Source organism: Pangasianodon hypophthalmus, chromosome 10 (genome assembly GCF_027358585.1).
Source record: "Pangasianodon hypophthalmus isolate fPanHyp1 chromosome 10, fPanHyp1.pri, whole genome shotgun sequence".
In the NCBI taxonomy this organism is placed as follows: domain Eukaryota; kingdom Metazoa; phylum Chordata; class Actinopteri; order Siluriformes; family Pangasiidae; genus Pangasianodon; species Pangasianodon hypophthalmus.
Window position 1 is genome coordinate 5,748,604 of NC_069719.1, and position 19,925 is coordinate 5,768,528.

The window sequence follows — 19,925 nt, forward strand, 5'->3', positions numbered from 1 at the left end:
CTTTCCTTTACCTCTGACTGTTACACTGACAGTGGAAAATTTGTGTGCGTTTGTGTGGAGCAGCCCCCATACAAGTCCATGTGGAAGTTGTGCTATAGAAACGATAACAATTGCATTAATATCAGCCTGTAATTTGAATTACTGCTGTCAGTACTGCTGTTATATAAAATTAATCAACATCTTCTGACCAATCAATCAAGAATTCAGCAGCACTGTGGTATCACATGTATTGCGCAGTACCAACAAAAGAGTGCAACACATGGACAAGTATTGAGCAATGAAACTGTACCGACTTATGACTTCATCACAGACCTTCTAATTTTTTCTCATAAACACTCCTATGTTTGACTTTTAAAGGTATATCCTCCAATCAACGTCCTGCCGTCCTTGTCGCGTCTGATGAAGTCTGCCATCGGGGAGGGCATGACCCGCAAAGACCACTCAGACGTCTCTAACCAACTGGTAATCTAGTTGTTTTTTTTTTGTTTGTTTTTTTTCTCCTTCTCCCTTTGAGTGATGATACACAATACACAATAGATGACCTGTGCTGAGATGTGATCTCTGGTCCCTTTCTTTTCTCCCTCTCAGTATGCGTGCTATGCTATTGGTAAGGACGTGCAGGCGATGAAGGCTGTGGTAGGAGAAGAAGCTTTGACCTCTGATGATCTGCTCTATTTGGAGTTCCTGCAGAAGTTCGAGAGGAACTTCATCTCTCAGGGTATAAAAATACACACTCCCTCTAACTCCAAATCAAAAAGGGAGAATTAAAGACAGTTCCAAAAACATACAGTATAGACCAGCTACTGTAAATGGGAGAAGTTTTAAGAGATCAGATGGACGTAACAATGTAAACACCAACATACATCTTGTATCCTTATAGTATATTCTGGTGTGTACAATTAGTCAGCCCTGCTCTACTCATTCATTAATGGAAAAGGACCACTACAGGACCAACTCAGTGTTATATTTCTGCCACAAATGAGCTTCTCTGGAGGGGCGTTTGGACTGTGAACTGAGGTGACAGCTTGAATCAGATCAAACCTGAATCAGGTTAAATCAGATGCTTTCTCATTTAACACAAACCTATTGCAGCCAGAATGCCTTTAACTATAAAATTAAATCAATTTACTCAGTACAGGTTTATTCTATGAAAAAGCCATAAAGCTCTTTATTCCTGTCATTAGCACTGACATATCAGGTCCTGGTTGACTTTTTTAATGTTTGATTTTTTTAATGTGATTGAGGTCACCCATTCAATTCAAGTGACCAGCCAATCCAGCTAATAGCTATAAGCTCTCAATAATAAATATAATAACTTGGATATCAGTGGATTATGATTTCCACCACTGTAAGAAAAAAAAAAATCACTTACCCGTTGGCTTTGCTTAATGGACCCCTGGGGGTCCCCAAACCCCACCATGAGAACACTAATTTAACTTCTTATTCCACTGTTGGGCCCTTGACGCAGGACCCTGCAAGACCCTTAACTACATGCATTCTATTCTTTTTCATTTGTAAGCCACTTTGGATAAAACTTTGGATAAAACTGCCAAATAAGTTAATGTAAATGTAAGTTGACATCTAAGAACTAGCCTGCCATTGACGCCCATTGCGGTTAAACATACTGCAAAGACTACAGCTGCAGATGTTGGCCCACATGCATATGTTGTGCGCCTGTGTGAAAAGAAATACCTATCCAGACCAGGAGGTTGTAGTGGTCTGTGTTCGTAAAAAAGAAAAAGAAAAATCGAAGAAAACTGGAAGTGCCAGTATGGTGGAAAAATGCCTAAAGTTAAACTACTGTAGTTAAATAGTATGTCGAATAGTATATGGCCTACCAGTAGCAGTTTAGTGTTATTGAGACTAGTATAGTAGTATAGTATACTGTTTAGTGAGATAGAATGTAGCCAAACAAATTAGCATATATACCATTTTCATGCCATTGTGGATCTGGTTAAAATTCTCTGCTCAACTGTTTTGTTGTAAAAACAGCAGATGAGCAAAAATTGAGAAATGAAATACTCTGTGTACGTGTGCATGCTTTTGAGAATCCCATCTGGTTGTGTTGCTCCATTTTTCTTCTCCTGCACTGATTGGTTCGGCTAAACAGCCAGTCCAAGAGCTTTTTCTTCTGCCGCCATGCAACAATTTAAAATGCTGAATTGGTACAATGTGTGAAAAGGGACATGCTGCAGAAACTGAACCTTAACAGGCCCCTGCATGTAAATCCAGGCAGTGTGTCTGTGTGGTCAGGTTTAAGTTAAGGTTAGGGTTCAATACATATTTACACCATTATTTAGGTCAACCCAGTCTAGAGCACTAAATAATACCGTGTGCTTTCCTGCACTGCTGTATTACTCTGTACAGCCAGAGCCTTTTCACTCGCCAGCTCCACTTTTGCCTCCTCGCCGAGGAGGACAGTTTATATTGATCCTGGCTGAATTGTTGGTAGAAATTACCCAGCAGCCTTTGTGAAGCCTCTCAGTCACTGTATTGCTTCAGGTAATAGAAATTATTTAGGTTCCATGAAAAAGCTATGGACAGAGACTGAGGGTTTTGAAGAATTTCTGTCCTTAATGGGTGACACGTTACTTTTTTTAGGTTCATAAAGATCTGCCAGTCTCAATATTTACAATACAGAGATGTACCCATTCAATATGGCAAAATCAGGCAGAAAATGGGTTGCAGTTACAACTGAATCAATAACAAATACACTTCTTATTACTAATGTACTGTTATTTACAAACATTATTAAGTGAGTTTCCTTTGGCCTTGCCCTTTTTCTCTCCCTCAATGCTTCTGTGTGCCTGGCAGTCCCAGTGTAGGAGTCATTGTGTTGTGACTGTGAAGGAGGAGTGGCCTCTGTGCCTATCAGTTCTAGCGAAGGGGGTGTGGCCACTGTGCTTGTCACAGTGAGGGGGTGTGGCCACTGTGTCTGTCACAGTGATATAACTGTAATATAACTGTATATAATTTATATATTCATTTTTGAGTAACTATGCTGACATCGTATGCTTGTCCCTCTTGGTCAAATAGTACATCCAACATCAAAAATATTAAATTAGAAATGATTGGTTGTCCTTGAGCCATTGTCCTTCTTCATGCAACTTCATGTGAATCATTTTACCAGAGTCTATTCTGAGCAGCCAAACTCTGGTTTAGGAAGGAGCAGAAACGTTAACTTGTGAAGGTGATAAACATTAATGCAGTCCTCTATCTGTGTCTGTCTCCCTCCAGGCCCTTATGACAACCGCACAGTGTTTGAGACTCTGGATATCGGCTGGCAGCTGCTGCGTATTTTCCCCAAAGAGATGCTGAAGCGAATCCCACAGAGCACACTGGCCGAGTTTTACCCAAGAGAGTCCGCTGCACGTCACGGCACCTCCTAACCCTGAAGGACAAAGGTCATGTGACCTTTTTACCTCCAGCATCTGTGTGTACTTCCACCCTGAGTTCAGAGTACAGTAATGCTTTAAACCTAGGGGCCTGATACTGCACTGTAATAGAACATACCAGTATACTCCATTTCTGTATTGAACTCATTAAGACATGCTCAAGACTAAATCAACATGCTCTTCATGTGGCCCTGTGTGTAAAGTGTTACTCAGTGCTCTCAGCTCAGTGCTGTTTGTGCGTGTGTGTGGTTTTGTGTGTAACTGATCAGTCTACTGTAGTACATGTTTGTGTTTTTATTATTTTTTTGTTTCCCTAAGATGTAAGCAGCCCTTTAAATCAGGTAATACAAATGCTGGACCTTAATTTCATTCTGTGTTAAGTTTTTCCTCCAACCTGAAGAAAAATGTCCTGAGCTGAAAGGGAACAAGTGGGTTCAGTGACTCCCTTACACTGATGTTTGATTTCATCCCTTTTAAAATGTGTGTTTATTAACATTCCTGTATTCGATCCATATTTGTTAGAACAGCAATAAAAATGCGGCTGAGGAAGCTGCATTTATTTATTTCATCTCCAGACTTTACACAGACAAGCGAATGCAGTGTACAGCGTTAGTTATAAAGCAGTGCAATGTGATGTGTTTGCAGTTGAACTTGATCATTGAGTGTTAAAGCTGGTGGTTCTCAGTTGCAGTCCCTTTACTGGATGAATCTTGTGTTTTGCCTGCTTTGGAACAACTCATGAAATCAGTCGAATGTATAAAAACGTCTGAGACTGAGAACCACCCTTACAGCTTATTCCTTCCCCTTTCCTTTAGCTCGAAAGCCATTTTTGTTAGCAAAACATAAATTATGTTTACATTTTGCATTTCGGATTATGTGCTGCAATGCATTCTACAAATCATGTGAACATTCCCCTTGTGTGTAAAACTCAGATTTCAATTGTATGCATATGTTCTATTTCTGTGTTGATTTAAAATTAATTAAATTATATTATTCTCCTGACACCATGGCTCTTTGTGTTTAGTGTCTCTAAATCACAAGTTATTAAGATATATTAAGATAAGATATTATATTAAGATATTAATTTCAGAAAAAATTGGATATCTGTTCATCTCTTTTTCAAAATGTGACATTCATATTCTCAAAATAACTGATGTAACAGACAGAAGTCATAAACTGCTTTCTTCAAATCAGCTCTGGAGATCAGACAGATTATTCTGCTGATTTTCTCTCATGTTTTGGATTGTTTCATGGAAGCCATGGACGACAAACTTTTGCATTTATCTGTGTGTATGATGCTGGTGAACTGGTAGCCCAACTTGTGTTAGTTTTGTAAAAGTGCACATATACAATATGAGGGGTCCTAAAAACATGTATTTTGACATGAGAAACTCAAATCACTTTAAGTTTTAAAATTCCATTATGTCTTGCTTGGTAAATCATTACCTATAATAAATAATAAATACCTAAACCTATAATAAATATTCTCAAATTTTTGTTTTCAAAGGAATATCTTTAATGAAATTAAAACTTTATGACCTATTGTTTGCCTTTTAAGTGAGTTTTGAAGAACATTTTATTATATTGGATATTTTTATTCATTAATTTATTGATGTCAAGCAAGACTTGATTCTTGTGGTTTAAGATCACTGAGCTGGAAGTTTCTAAACTGACACTTCCTCATGGTATTGTTCTAACGTTGTTTACATGTTTTGGGTAATAAATGTTAAATTATTGAAAACTTGTATTTTTACTTTTTTCACCCATCATATAGTGCACAAAATGTTAAAATTTACCAAGCTTACCCAATTTCAAAATCAAAGGTTCTTCTGGTATTTGTATACCAAATAACATGTTTTTACCCCTCATCAGAGGTAATAGTAAAAATTTATTTTCACCCCAAAATTGACACGGGCTACCAACATGCTCAAACTCATACAATGTTTATCTTCTAATTTGAGATTTAGGATGGGTCGCACCACTGAGGAACAGATCAGGCTTAGTATAGAGCTAAAGAGCTAAATTTAAAATATTTAAAATAATTTGAAATAAATAAAGAGCTAAATTTAGATAAAGGCTTCATTGATCTCTAGTTTTATTTTTAATTCTTACAGAAGCCTCTGATTAAGTAAGGACTACTTAATACATGCTGCCATTTCTGAAATTTAAACCACCTCAGAAGGTTTGAATTTAAATCTGAGTTCAGAATTAAGTTTAGGTGGACACCTAACCATCACACCCATATGTGGTTCTTCCCCAAACTGTTGCTGCAAAGTTTGAAGCACAAAATTGCTTAGAATGTCTTTATACGCTGTAGCATTACAATTTCCCTTCACTGGAGCTCAGAGGCCCAAACCTGTTCCAGCATGACAATGCCCCTGTGCACAAAGCCAGCTCCATGACGACATGGTGTGATAAGGGTGGAGTGGAAGAACTCGAGTGTCCTGCACAGAGCCCTGACCTCAACCCCACTGAACACCTTTGGGATGAACTGGAACACTGACTGAACCCCAGACCTCCTCACCCAACATCAGTACCTGACCTCACTAATGCTCTTGTAGCTGAATGAACACAAATCCCCACAGCCACAGTGGAAAGCCTTCCCAGAAGAGTGGAGCTTATTATAACAGCAAAGAGGAACTAAATCTGGAGTGAGACATTCAACAAGCAAGCACATACGAGTGTGATGGTCAGGTGTCCACAAAACTTTGGTCCTATAGTGTACAAGATAAATAAATAATGGCTTACATGCAGCCCAGAGTATTTACCAGGATTTATATACACTAGAGATTAGTGAAATATGGTTAATAGACTACTTTGATTTGATATCATTTTAAGTTCTTAACTAGCTGAAGTTCTTAACTATCCTAAATATCTGTCTACTTTTGGAGGACCCAGGGCTTAAATCCAGTGTACTGTATCCTGTGGAGTTCACTGCATGTTCAGTCATCAGCTCTTTGTAATTCCGCCACTATCAGGTGCGTTACAGGTCACTTCCGGGTTCTCGCGCGCGAGTGTCCTGGCTAAACTCAGGTGAAAAAGGGAAAAAAAACATCTGTACTTTTGCTTCAATGGCGGCGACTGAAGAAGAAACCCAAATGAGGACTATATCCGAACTTTCAGACCAAGGTGAGCTGATTCTTACGTTTTCTGTCTTTCTTACTGTGCTTGAGTTTTACTTTAACTATCTTTGAGGCAAAAAAAAAAAGTTTGTTAGCTAAGTTTGCTAGTTAGTTCACCTGCATCTGGAAATTGGCTGTGAATGATACTTATCATTTTTATGTGTTTTTCAGCTTATAAAGATTTTTTAGTTAGAAAATAAATAAATAACCACGAATACTAACAAATACTGACTTTTAAAGTATTAGGGTAAGTTCATTTCTTTTGGTACTTTTGGGTTAAACCGTGTATTAAAGAGTATGGCAAATCAGTACGCTTTATGTTTATAGTGTGTTGTTGTTGTTGTTGTTGTTTTAATACTACTTAATACGGAAGTATGCAGCTCGCGCGGGAGCATGGGCTGCACTTTGTACCTAAAGTTTCCCAGCCCTAATCCTGGAGAACCCACTGTTTTATATACACACACACACACACACACACACACACACACACACACACTTCAACTAAGAGCTTAATAGTTGAAGCAGGTCTGCAGGACATGGGGTTCTCCAAGACCAGGACTGGGAACCTGTACCCTATGGAAATGGACTACTTTTCCAGGAGTTCTTAATCTTTTTTTTTTTTTTTTTTTTTAAACAGTTAAGAAAATTCAAAGCACAGATGTATTTCATGAAAATAGTCAAACTGTTCAAATAGTAAGCACATTGGGCAAATATGCACTATAAAGTTCATTATAATGATGTTACATATCCCTAAATGGTTCAAAAGTCTGAGAGCACTAGTGAAAATGCTTCAATTTTGCATTCTTTTCTAATTTTCTGCAGCATTTTATATTGCGAACTATATTATTGACCACAACCTAGAAGAATCTGTGAAATATTTACATGAATTTCAGAGTTTCTTAGGATCAAACTTATGATCCATTTTAGATCAAATCCAAGGGAGTGTCATCTGAACACATGCTTCAATAAAAGAGATTAGACATGAGGAAAATCTGACCTTTTGTAGAAAGCAGTTAATATGGTCAGTATCACATTTAAACCTAGAAATAGTGCAGAATCTTGAATATTAAATTTTCAAGATATTGAATGTTTGCTTTCTTTTTAAATATTTCATAATTCTAAAACCTTCTGTTTATTTACAATTTTAAATGGAAATAAATCCCAGATTTTCAGTGTGGTTTCAGACTTTTGGACCCCACTGTATAACCTGCAAAACACAAACCAGTTGCACTCTCAGGGGGGGAAAAAAAAAAAAAAACGTACTAAACTGTACCATTCTTTGTCTCTGGGGTAATACACCCTTTAATGTGTGTCTTTTACCTAGAAAGTTGCATATAGTGTACCGTAGAATCTTACAGTCTAATTATGTAAATAAATCTTTTTTTAAGGCAGACCTTTTTTTAAGTTATCCACATATCCAGGTGATAGAAGCATATTAAACATACAACAGATAAGGGTACCACAACAGTGACAAGGAGAGTGTGTAGTTTAATATATTCATTCATTCATTCATTCATTCATTCATTCGTTCTTATTTAACTACTTTATCCTGGACATCCCAAAAACACTGGATGTGAAGCAGGAATACACCCTGGATGGGACGCCAGTCTACATAAGTGCTGATCTATAATTTAATAAACTTGTGGTGCATTGTGGGTATTCTCCATCACCTAAGGTCTTCAGTTTTATCCAGAAGTGTAGGTTTTCATTCCAGCCAAGCCGGCTCTACACCCAATTTCACATGTTTAATCAATTAATCTGAGTCTTCAAATGACTTAAGTGTGGCTCCTGTTTGTCTGGAATAGCAACCTGCACCTACACTAATCTTTTGGAGATAAGATCAAAAACCTCTGCCTTAGGCTACATTGTTCGGACATTGTTTGGACCTGCTGCAATGCATTGTGGGGTTTCAGGAGGGCTCTGTGCTTTCAGACAGGAATATAAAATGGCAAAACCCCCCTAACTAGTGCACTGTATAGTGAACAGAGAGTGAATTCCGATGAAGTAAATGTCTCTAATGGCTCTCTATTCGTATAGAAAGTGCACTACCGGAGCTGTGGAACTATGGCTTCTTCACTGTATGTAGGGTTAAATTTAAGATCTTAGAATTATATTTCAATCTGACTTTTTCTGCAAAAATTAGTAATGCTCTAAATACACTTTTAACATCCCATGTAATACTTTTGAGATGTTTTACACAAAAATATTGCTCAAAGGTATGAAAATATGCCTCACTGCTTCAGGGTCCTGGGTTCGATCCTGACCTCCGGTTACTGTCCATGTGGAGCTTCCCATGTTCTCCGCATGTCTCTGTGGGTTTCCTCTGGGTTCTGTTTTCCTCCGACCCACCAAAAACTTGCTGATAGGTAGACTGGTTACTCTAAATTGCCCCTAGGTGTGAATGGTGTCCTGTGATGGACTGGCGTCCTGTCTAGGGTGTATTCCCACCCCATGCCCAGAGTTCCCGGGATAGGCCCCGGATCCACCACAAACCCTGACCAGGATAAAGCACTTAAAAAAAAAAAAGTGTTAAAAAAATAGCATGAAATAGCATATGGAATGCCCAAATAATTTTATATTTAGTATTATTAGCATTATTAAGTATTATATTAACTTATTATAATAAGTTTTATATTTTAAATTATTAACAGTATTTCTGATTAAGTTTTCCCACAGTCTCTGCATCTTCTCAGCCTGAGGGAGATTCACCCAGGAGGATTTTCCTTTTCTTCCTTCACCTGAATGAAAACTGCTTGTTTGTGGAAACAATGAAAATTTTAAAAACGACTACTTAAAAATACATTTTGATTCATCAGTATTAACTTCTATTTACATTTGCCCTAGAAAAAAATTTCTGTGTTCGTGTGGAAACTCTGTACAACAGTTAAATGAAGGAAGTTCAGCATTAGACACGCAGTCATACAGTCCGTGTTCCTGTGTAACCCGATGACACTCAGATTAGTCGGTCGTTTTTCCAGACAGAAAGATGCAGACCCAAAAGAGAAGTCAGAGTTTCCCCATCATCCCTCTCCACTTACACGCAGAATGAAAAAATAATTTCCTGACACACACAAAACTTATGAGGCTGCCGATTTGCCCCCGTGTTTTTGAGCTGAAGGTGTGAGATGATCAGTATTGGGTAAGATGGCTTACTGGACTCCCTGTTTCTCCTCAGCAATCCGGCATTATGAGGGCCTGAGAAAAGAGCACGAGAAAACCAAAAAAGAGGTGAGTGTGTTTATTTGCCAGTCTTATTCCTTAGTCCTTATTATCACATCCTTTCTCTCTGCTGTAGACACTGCACTATGGGGTGATCAAAAACATTTAGTCAAGTATGAATGTGGAACATTTTCCCAGTTTCAATATGAAGCTACGGTTGCGTGCATTAATAATGGTTGATATTTACTCTAATAAATGCAGAGGTTACAGTGCATCAAGGCCTGCATATGAGTATGTTGGTGTGTTGTTCAGTTTAACATTCGGTTGGTCGGTTTGATGTACAGAAGCAGACTTTTCACCAAGCACGTCTTTTATCAGTCTCTCACATGACAATAAAGCTGTTTTTAGAAAAGTCTGGTCTAGTGATCTTCTCACCCATTACTCTTTCTGCCATCTTTGTAACACTTTGTAACTCAGTCAACTTTGTGTCTATGCTTTGACCTCTCCAGCTAGAGAATTAAATTTTCCAATTTATTTAATTTAATTTATTTCTTGCAATAACAGACTAAAACTTACACTGACTCCGCCCACAACTGCATGACTCCTCTTAATCTAATGCTTATACTGACTCCACCCACCTCTGCATTACTCCTCACACTAAAGCTTATACTGACTCCACCCACTTCTGCATTACTCCTCTCACACGAAGGCTTATACTAACTCCACCCACTTCTGCATTACTCCTCTCACACGAAGGCTTATACTAACTCCACCCACTTCTGCATTACTCCTCTCACACTAAAGCTTGCATTGACTCTGCCCACATGTGCATCACTCCTTTCACTCTAAAGCCTAAACTAACTCTGCCCACATCTGTATCACTCCTCTGACTCAAAAGTTTAAACTGACCCCACCCACATCTATCAAAACCTTTTGTAACATCTAACTTTATAAGCTTTAAGGTATTATTTCTGTCTTTTATCCCAATATCTGAAAAAAATATAACATTTTGGAATGAGTAAGCCTTTTAGAGTTGGCATTGCAAATACAAAAATTAGCTTTAGAACTGTGTTTATTTCACTTAAAACTATGAAGCTTTGTACAGTAGTTTCAGCACCTCATATGCCCTTTGTGTCTTTCTGTAACTGCAGATCTAGTTTCACTTATGATCATACACCATAATATAAGGATTGTACACATGTTGTTGTACACATGAAGTTATTGCTGCTTATTCACTCATTTGTGTGTGTGTGTGTTTGTGCTGCTGTTCTTTCAGTGTAAACAGCTGAAGCAGGAGAGAGATGAGGCCTTGCAGAAGCTGGAAGATTTTGAGAGAGGTTTGCTTCATGTCCTTTTTAAACAATGCTAATTCAGTTTATTTCTTGATTAAATAATCCATGTCTAAAACCATTACTAAAGCAAGCCTACTTTAAGGATTGCTTTGGCTGGGGGCAGAGCGCACACATACGCACAGACAATGTGAATGACTGTACATCTGCACAGGCTTCATTACACAGTGAATGATAAAACAGTAAGGAGTACTGCAGCAGACCGAATGTGAAAGCTCTTGTGCTACAGCATTAGAAACATTTGTTTTTCTTTATCATTAAGCTATTAACACACTAGGCACATTGTGGACTCTGCACGTCTGTGGGCGTTGTTCAGGCATGTCTCAGCCACACACACACGCGCACACACACTTTTCAGCCAGCACTAACTCATAGGCCTATATTTAGTAAAGGTAAAATCCTAATGCATAAAAGAATATGGATGTGTGTAATTATGTCTGTTATGTTTGCATATATGTATGCAGGCAATGAAAAAAATGCATAATGTGTAATAGGGCTGTCAGATTACTTTTTTAATCCAAAATACTAAAGATATTTAACTGCATTTCATATTAATGAGCCTATAATTTTGTACTGCTACAGAAAAGCAACGGTAGTTCTTTTGTATCACATAAACCACAGAAGGTAAAAATTATATAATTGTTTGTTTGTTTTTTTAAGTTAGGCCAAAATTTTAAATGTTCACTGTATGTGCTCACTACGTAAGGTATAATGTAATAGAAATGCAGATCTTCTATAATAAAACACCATTTATGATTCAGTTGCAGAAAAAGTGTGACTCCAGTAAATGGAAATTAGAAACTGCTTACATATAAGATCATTTTTTATTAAACACATAGTTTTATATTTTTATATTTAAAAGTATGCCATAAATTACATCCGTATATCTCTGTATTAAGTGTTGCAAGGGTCATTTAATCCAAAAAAAGCTTATTTTAATATAAATAGCATGGACAATGAAATAGGATTCAAACAGTGGCATTTATTCTGACAGGCCGAATGTGTCACACATTAAAAATCCAGATGTTTAAAGAGTGAGCCAAAAGTGATGAGAAAACTCTCCCAAAGATAATTAGAGGAAGAAATTGTCAAAAAGAGGAGCTCATACACCCAGGTATTAAGATGTACAGGGGGTCTCGACTCAAACAGGATAAACATCTTTGAGATACAGCAAAGCTTCAGAAAAATGTTGCAAAAATTGTTACAGATTGTTAAACGAATGGGAGAACATGCCAAATGAGTGGTCCAGAAAAGGTTTGAATTTCATGCAGGGATTGGCAGTCAAACTAATGTGCAGTTAATTACAAATAATAACATAGCAGGATGTTAGAAGGGAGGTGATGATTGTCTGTGCGGTCTCTGGCCATTGAGCCAGGGGGGGTGACAAGCACACACAGCTGGCTCAGATATGGTGTAGTACATCAGGACAGAAGGCAGGATTAAAGCTGAAGCATACACACATTTGTGGCATAATTTGTATGTCTAAAGACGGGTTAACTCATTACATAAGTGTCAAGCTTACTTACAGGGCAAAAGAAGTCTTCTTTCATTACATGCCATTGCATGCACACTATGGCTACCTCCAGGCAGCACTGAGAGGAGTGTCACTTTCAGACAGTTGTGAAGTGGTGACATGGAGCTCACTGTTTACCTTCTCCAGATTTTACAGACTGAGTTTTGCATCATTGCAGCTCACATGCTCTGTGATGAGTTTCAGTGATCTTCACCCTCTGTAGAAAACAGTGTTGGCACAATTCTTATATCCAGTGGAGAACAAAATTTTTCTTTATCAGTTTTATCCTCATAAATGAGACAGTGAGCTCATGTATATGGAAGAGGGTAGATAGCGCTTTCCTGTGAGTGTGTTACACTGCCCTGTGATGCAGCATGATCAGCAATTTGAAAAGATGAGGTTGGCTGGCTTCATGTGTCTTGGAGGAACATGTTAGCCATCACCCTCGTATGACAGGGGAGTTAGTTAGTGGGTGGGAATTGGCAGGTAACCAAATCTGAAGAAAAAAATGGGGGGGAAAAATAGGGTCAGAACTGTGAGAGATTCTACATATCAATAAAGAACAGTATTAACAATATGAGTGATTCTCGTCCTTAGTAAAGTATAATATTAGCATGATTTAAGAGTGCTATATTTTATTGTCTGGTGAGGTGCGCTCTTGGGACGTGGTACAAAAGGAAAGAAAATGGAACAGAAGGTTATGTATATAACCTTCATAAACCCGGTCTGTGACTGAGTGGAGAAGCACCTGAGTCACTTGGTGTGATGAGAATGGCCAGAGAAAGAGCATGATGTATTGGGGGCCAGTTATAGGCTACCCCCAAACAAAGGAAACTAAGCTACGATGGTAACTGCCCTGGTGGTCCATCAATCAGTTGTAGAACCATGGTGGTGTGTATGTGATAATTTAGACATGCAGTTTGCAAAGTGATAAACTGGTAGCTAAAAGCTTCCCATATTTGTTAGCAACATTAATCCGCACAAACATGTCTTGCCTGATTGACTACATTTGATATAAGGGAGGATATAAGGGAGGAAATAAATTTCCTGTTTGGCAGAATTATTCCTATTAAATCTAGTAGGCTACATTGGTATAATATAGAGAAGTGTACGCAGATGGCTTCTTTTATAATCTGCACTCAGTTTTCATGACAGTAAAATTGTTTTAAATGTTCAGTTTCACTGACCTTCAGTGCATTTAACTGGTGTCAGAAGTTTCTCTCATAATTCTCAGGCAGTAGAAGAGAGGCCGTGGCTCACACGCTTTTGTTTCTCTTTTAGTTTAAATCCCTGCACTTCACCTTTCTGCGCCACATGCGGAAAAGCCACGCTCTCGCTCTCCACGCAAAATAGGGGGAATTGAAACGCGTGAATTGAATTGCAGCAGTTTTTTTTTTTTTTCCGAAAAGCACAACAGCTATGTGTCAACACAGAAAGCGAGAGAGAGAGAGAACCCACAGCATTCTCATTTTAATGCATGAAATGGGTTATTATTAGATGTGGGCAAAGTGAGGCTGAATAGTGTGGCCTTTGCTCATGCTTTTTCTCAGTACTGCTCAGCCCGCAAAACACACATTGTGTACGACTTCCACTTAAATAATGGCGGAGCCGCGGCGTTTTTCGGGAGCCATTACGTGATTTCATAGCTCTTGGAAAATTGCTTCTATTCAGCATGGGGTGGAGTGGGGTGGGTGAGAGAGAGAAAGAGAGAGAGACCCGACACACAATCATGCCTTTTCAATAGGAGATGGCAAGGTTGATGACAACACGGCCATTGTGTTCTAATGATAAGACCACAAAGGCATCTGCCCCCTTCATCAAGGCCCGGAGCGTTATATCGCGCATCCAAACACGCAGCCAATCGCTGGCCTGTTCCACACGGGATGGCAGGGAGAGGGAGAGATTGGGAATGGGGGGAAAAGAAAAGAGATTTTGAAATGTGGTGATGATGAGGAGGACAAAACTCACAATTAAGACTGTCAGCTCCAACGCATGATGTCCCGAACCGTCACAGTGAACGCTGTTTAAGCCTACCAGTTGGCACAATTAACCTGTCACACAGGAGATATGGCATACTGCTAGAAAAAGAGAGAGAGAGAGAGAGAGAGAAGAAAAGAGAAGAGACATAGGAGAATGATGGGAGAGAGAGAGTAGGGTAGCAAAGATGTATATAAAGATAGAGCAGTTAGGGAGAGAGTAAAAAAAAAAAGTGAGGGAAAGAGACTATAGGGTGGAAAAAAGATGGAGAGAGAATGAAAATGAGGTGGGTGAGAGAAAGAAACAGCAGGTTGGCAAAGAGCTATATATAGACAGAGTGAGTAGGGAGATAAAGAGATCGAAAGAGAGCATGGTGGGAAAGAGATAAGGGTGAGAGAGACCATGAGGAATATATACAGTGGGAGAGAGGAAAGTGGGAGAGAGACAGTAGGTGAGTGAGAATGGTGAGAGAGAGAGAGAGAGATTAGGTTGGAAGAAAAGAGTGAGAAAGTAAAATGGGAGAGCAAGAGAGAAAGTGGTGAGTTGAGAGATAAAGAGTAAAGTGAGAGAAATAAAGAAAGAGACAGGAGGTACATGTATGCGTATAGAGAACAGAGGGGTACGGATACAACGGAGTGAAAAAGTTTGTGCATCCTTAATGAATGTTTGTTGCATTCTACAGATGTTCCTTTTTCATCACGAGTAGCATTAAGATATCTAAAATGTTTACTTAAGTCTTAATAGTGAAACAGATCCAAATAATATTTCAGAGTGTTATTTAAATGTGAATTGTTGTTCCCTTTACCTCTAAGGACATTTTTAGGTCTTTAGCTTTTTGTAGATTTTTTTTCTCCATTCTACGGTGGTGTCTTTTATATTTATATTTCTTCCATTTCTGAATTGTGTTAATAATATTCATTGGTGGTGGATGGCTAGTATTTTCTCTTTTTGAGAAAGAGAACAAGAGCATGGTTCTTTTTTCCTGATTCCCACTGAGTCTTCACTGCTCACTACAAACTGCTTATTTAAACTTATTTAAACTGCCGGTTTAAGCCCTTTTTAAAAGATATAAACTAAAACAAATCAAAATAAAATGTTCCCATAATTAGTAATTAGACAACATAACGAAGCAGATTCAAATAATTTAACTAGGGCATGTTGATGAGGATGTAAACTTTTAAAAAGTTGGAGTGGAAGAGAGGAAAAAAGACAATAGGCTGGGAAGGGAAAAACAAAGAATGCCGGGAGAGGTAGAGAGAGAGAGAGAGAGAGAGAGAGAGAGAGAGGAGGGTATATGTAACAATACTGTAAGTAGTAGGGCCGAATGTGTGCTACACCGATTGCTAATTTCTAATCTCTGCTATTTTATTCTTTCACTCTTCCGTAAACTGCTCTGAATTAAGTTAGACTGTTTCATTTTACAGTTAAATATTTTGGTTTATCTCTCTATTGTCCTCGTTTTATTTCTTGCTTCTGCTTACTGATTAGTGAAAAAGAATACATTAAAAATGCTCTGAGCTAATGTTACTGCAGTTAGCAAACTGATATGAGTAGCAACGTTATGAGTACTTTGTAGCAGCCAATTGTCCATATAAACACCCACATTTATATCATAGCTATGTCACATGCCTATAATATGTGCGTTGCATACCAGGTCTGGTAGCGTAACGTCTCATGAGCACTAAATATAATGAGCGATTAAGTCTATGGCCAAAAGTAAAGTGTCCATCTCAGTTCAGTTGATCTTGGACCAACTTAACCCTAGGTCCTTCTGCATAATATGCTACATTATATGCAGGTTATTGGGATGTCACTGTTTCCATATTCAGTTTGAGAACTGGTAATGCAATGCAGAAGCACGGGGGGAAAAAAAACTTCCAAAACTACTGAAGTAAGGACCTCAGTGTCCTCATAGCTAGTCATGCCAACATTGACCAGATATTATTTGTGTGGTGGATCATTCTCAGCACAGCAGTGACACTGATATGGTTGTGTGTAATGTGGTGCTGGTATAAGTGTATCATGTACAGCAGTGTTGTTGGTGTTTTTAAACACCTCAATTCAACTGCTGCATTGAAAACAAATCCACCAACAACTAATATCCAGCTAACAGCTGTGCTGTGGTCAGAAACACCGATGAAGGCTTTGCAAGCTGCAGTAGATGTGTAATAAAGTGTTGTAAGTGCACACAGCACCACACACACACATTACCATGTCAGAGTTTGCACTAATAAGGAGAAAGAGAGTACAGTGGAAGAGAGAGAGAGAAATGTAGAAGAGATATAGAAGATAATGAGCAATAATGTGTGTGTGTGTGTGTCTGAAGGACAGGAGGGACTTAGAACTGGTGGCTCAATAGAGTTTAATGGATGACGGAGGGAAGCCGCCGTTCATCAACTTTTAATTAGGTGTCATCGGGAGCAAGGCGCTGTCCGCCACAGCACTAATTCATGTTTTCGCCTCTCAGCCACAATGTGTAATTAGTTAAGTGACAGCGATCTGGGCTGCAGCCGGTGTCGCTGCGTGATTACTGACACGAATCATGGCAGAGCCGCGGGCATTACGAGTCATGCTCCGCCTCATGCCTCCTTCAGAAAATAGTTCAATTAAAACAACTCATCAGTCAAACCGGATGGTTTTTAATGCCAGAGCTACTGGCACATGTCGAATGAATGCAGAAAAAAGCCAGCTTTAATTTCAGCACTGTGTGATTTGGGTCTGTTCTGAGTGCATGCTGATCATAATTCAGACAGTCAGGGTGGCATAGAAAGCTGGGGAATATAACTAACACACACACAGATTCCACCATTTGTATGACTTAAGGTTCCTGTGGTTGAAGTTGAAAATAAAGTGTATATGATTCTCACGTTAACTTAAAAAAAACACCAATGGTGTAAATTTATTCTAACCCCAACATAGTCAGGCAGCCAAGACATCCTTAGAGTCCAAGGTTGCACTGGAGCTTTGCCATGTAGCTAACAAGAAAGAGATGAGACATTCTAGCCTCCAGTTTAACATCATGTGTCTACGGTTTTGTCTTTATCACGTAATCGCAAGGTCGAATCATGAGGAAGCCACAGTTGTCTATGAGGACACAAATGAACTGTGTTCACACAAGGGGTGTTACGGTTTGAAGTTTTCACAGTATAATAACCTAGTCTGAAAATAGCATGGATTCACTGTATCACAGTATTTATTAATCAACCACTTAAAAAACACACAAGCCGGTGGTGAAAATTAAAGGCAAAATGTATTACGAAATGTTTGTACAAAAATCTTTTTGTACATCCTTGAGCATATATAACAAAAACTAAAATCAAACCCCCTAATTGTTTTATTTTTCAAGAATGACCTTCCATTCAATGTTTCACATTGTCATTATGAGTCGTTATGAAGAAATAAAAAGTCTCAATAATGCTGCAAAAATAGATCATTGTTTGGTGTAGTTCTGGTCTGCAATGCCATGTTCTTCTGTTCCCTTGATAGCCTTTGTGTATGATACAAGTGAGGAACATGCAAGGAGTGGCAGCAGAGGTAGCAATATAACGTGTATGTGTGTATGTGTGTATGTGTGTGTGTGTGTATGTGTGTGTGTGTGTGTGTGTGTGTGTGTGTGTGTATGTGTGTGTGTGTGTGTGTGTGTGTGTGTGTGTACACATATATACACATATATATATATACACACACAGGTAAAAGAATGAATGGATAAACAGCAATAGTTGGAAATGCATTTTAATCCTAATTTTTTGAAACAGTCAACTGTAACTGTCCCATCATACACCCTGACTGACCGTGAAGCCCTGACACTAGTTCACACACATACAAAAACATTACTTTGTATGAGTGATTAGGTCACGCTCTGGTACCTACAGTATGTTTGATGGCTAATCAAATTAGCATCCATCACATTCATAGTAGGCCCTACGTAGTTGTTATCTGATCAGTGCTTTACTGTTTATCATTTCCACCAATGCAAACAAATCCTCAGAATATCAGTTCAACCAGTATATCGGTCAGGCTGTAGTTGGTGTGTAAGTAGATCACCAGACAAGCAGAGGAATAGTCTTTATTGATCACTGAGGATGAGTTTAATCAGCGTAACCATACACACTTAATTACAGAGGCGTACAGTTAGAATCAGGTTTACATTAAATACAGTTAAACACCGCTGTGAGATTAAACTCACGGTGTGTTTTAAATAAAGGGAAAGTCCTGAGGATGCCATCTTGGCTTTCCTTCTGCTGCTTTGTTGTAGTATAGAACTGACAACTGGAAAAATATGTAGCCATAAAAGCAAAAACATTTGTTTGATATTAAATGCTAAAATGTGTGTCTGTGTGTCTCCAGTGTCACATATGGTGCTGCAGGAGGTCAACAGTATGCAGGAGAACCTGGAGGTTGAAAAGACCTGCAGGCAGACAGTGGAGGCGCTGGCAACTAAGGTTTTAAGCAATTAAGCAATATTCTGTTCTATATTCAATATTCTTCTATACTATACTGTAGTATTCTAGTTTATCCTCTTCTATGCTATACTATACTGTAGTATTCTAGTTTATCCTCTTCTATGCTATACTATACTGTAGTATTCTAGTTTATCCTTTTCTATGCTATACTACACTGTAGTATTCTAGTTTATTCTCTTCTATGCTATACTATACTGTAGTATTCTAGTTTATCCTCTTCTATGCTATACTATACTATACTGTAGTAGTCTAGTTTATCCTCTTCTATGCTATACTATACTATACTGTAGTATTCTAGTTTATCCTCTTCTATGCTATACTATACTGTAGTATTCTAGTTTATTCTCTTCTATGCTATACTATACTGTAGTATTCTAGTTTATCCTCTTCTATGCTATACTATACTGTAGTATTCTAGTTTATTCTCTTCTATGCTATACTATACTGTAGTATTCTAGTTTATCCTCTTCTATGCTATACTATACTGTAGTATTCTAGTTTATCCTCTTCTATGCTATACTATACTGTAGTATTCTAGTTTATTCTCTTCTATGCTATACTATACTGTAGTATTCTAGTTTATTCTCCTCTATGCTATACTATACTGTAGTATTCTAGTTTATTCTCTTCTATGCTATACTACACTGTAGTATTCTAGTTTATTCTCCTCTATACTAAACTGTAGTATTCTAGTTTATTCTCCTCTATACTATACTGTAGTATTCTAGTTTATTCTCCTCTATGCTATACTATACTGTAGTATTCTAGTTTATCATATTCTATGCTATACTATACTGTAGTATTCTAGTTTATTCTCCTCTATGCTATACTATACTGTAGTATTCTAGTTTATCCTCCTCTATGCTATACTATACTGTAGTATTCTAGTTTATTCTCCTCTATGCTATACTATACTGTAGTATTCTAGTTTATCCTCTTCTATGCTA

General features: G+C 38.2%; 2 protein-coding genes across 5 annotated transcripts in view; both read left to right on the forward strand.

The window, feature by feature from the left end:
* The window catches only part of atp6v1ba (ATPase, H+ transporting, lysosomal, V1 subunit B, member a), a 42,129-nt gene extending 37,732 nt beyond the window's left edge, over positions 1 to 4,397 (forward strand). The window contains exons 12-14 of the mRNA XM_026944222.3: positions 358 to 462; positions 589 to 718; positions 3,238 to 4,397. Coding sequence (XP_026800023.1) covers positions 358 to 462; positions 589 to 718; positions 3,238 to 3,389 — 387 coding nt within the window. The 3' untranslated portion in view covers positions 3,390 to 4,397. The remainder of the gene's footprint in view (positions 1 to 357; positions 463 to 588; positions 719 to 3,237) is intronic.
* A 1,445-nt stretch (positions 4,398 to 5,842) lies between these two features.
* The window catches only part of shtn1 (shootin 1), a 52,595-nt gene continuing 38,512 nt past the window's right edge, over positions 5,843 to 19,925 (forward strand). Inside the window, exons 1-4 of one of the 4 annotated variants that reach the window (XM_026944264.3) lie at positions 5,843 to 6,524; positions 9,693 to 9,745; positions 10,953 to 11,013; positions 18,863 to 18,957. In XM_026944264.3, coding sequence (XP_026800065.3) covers positions 6,467 to 6,524; positions 9,693 to 9,745; positions 10,953 to 11,013; positions 18,863 to 18,957 — 267 coding nt within the window. In that variant the 5' untranslated portion in view covers positions 5,843 to 6,466. The remainder of the gene's footprint in view (positions 6,525 to 9,692; positions 9,746 to 10,952; positions 11,014 to 18,862; positions 18,958 to 19,925) is intronic. The other 3 variants (XM_053237679.1, XM_053237678.1, XM_034308285.2) reach the window with 3 other exon arrangements.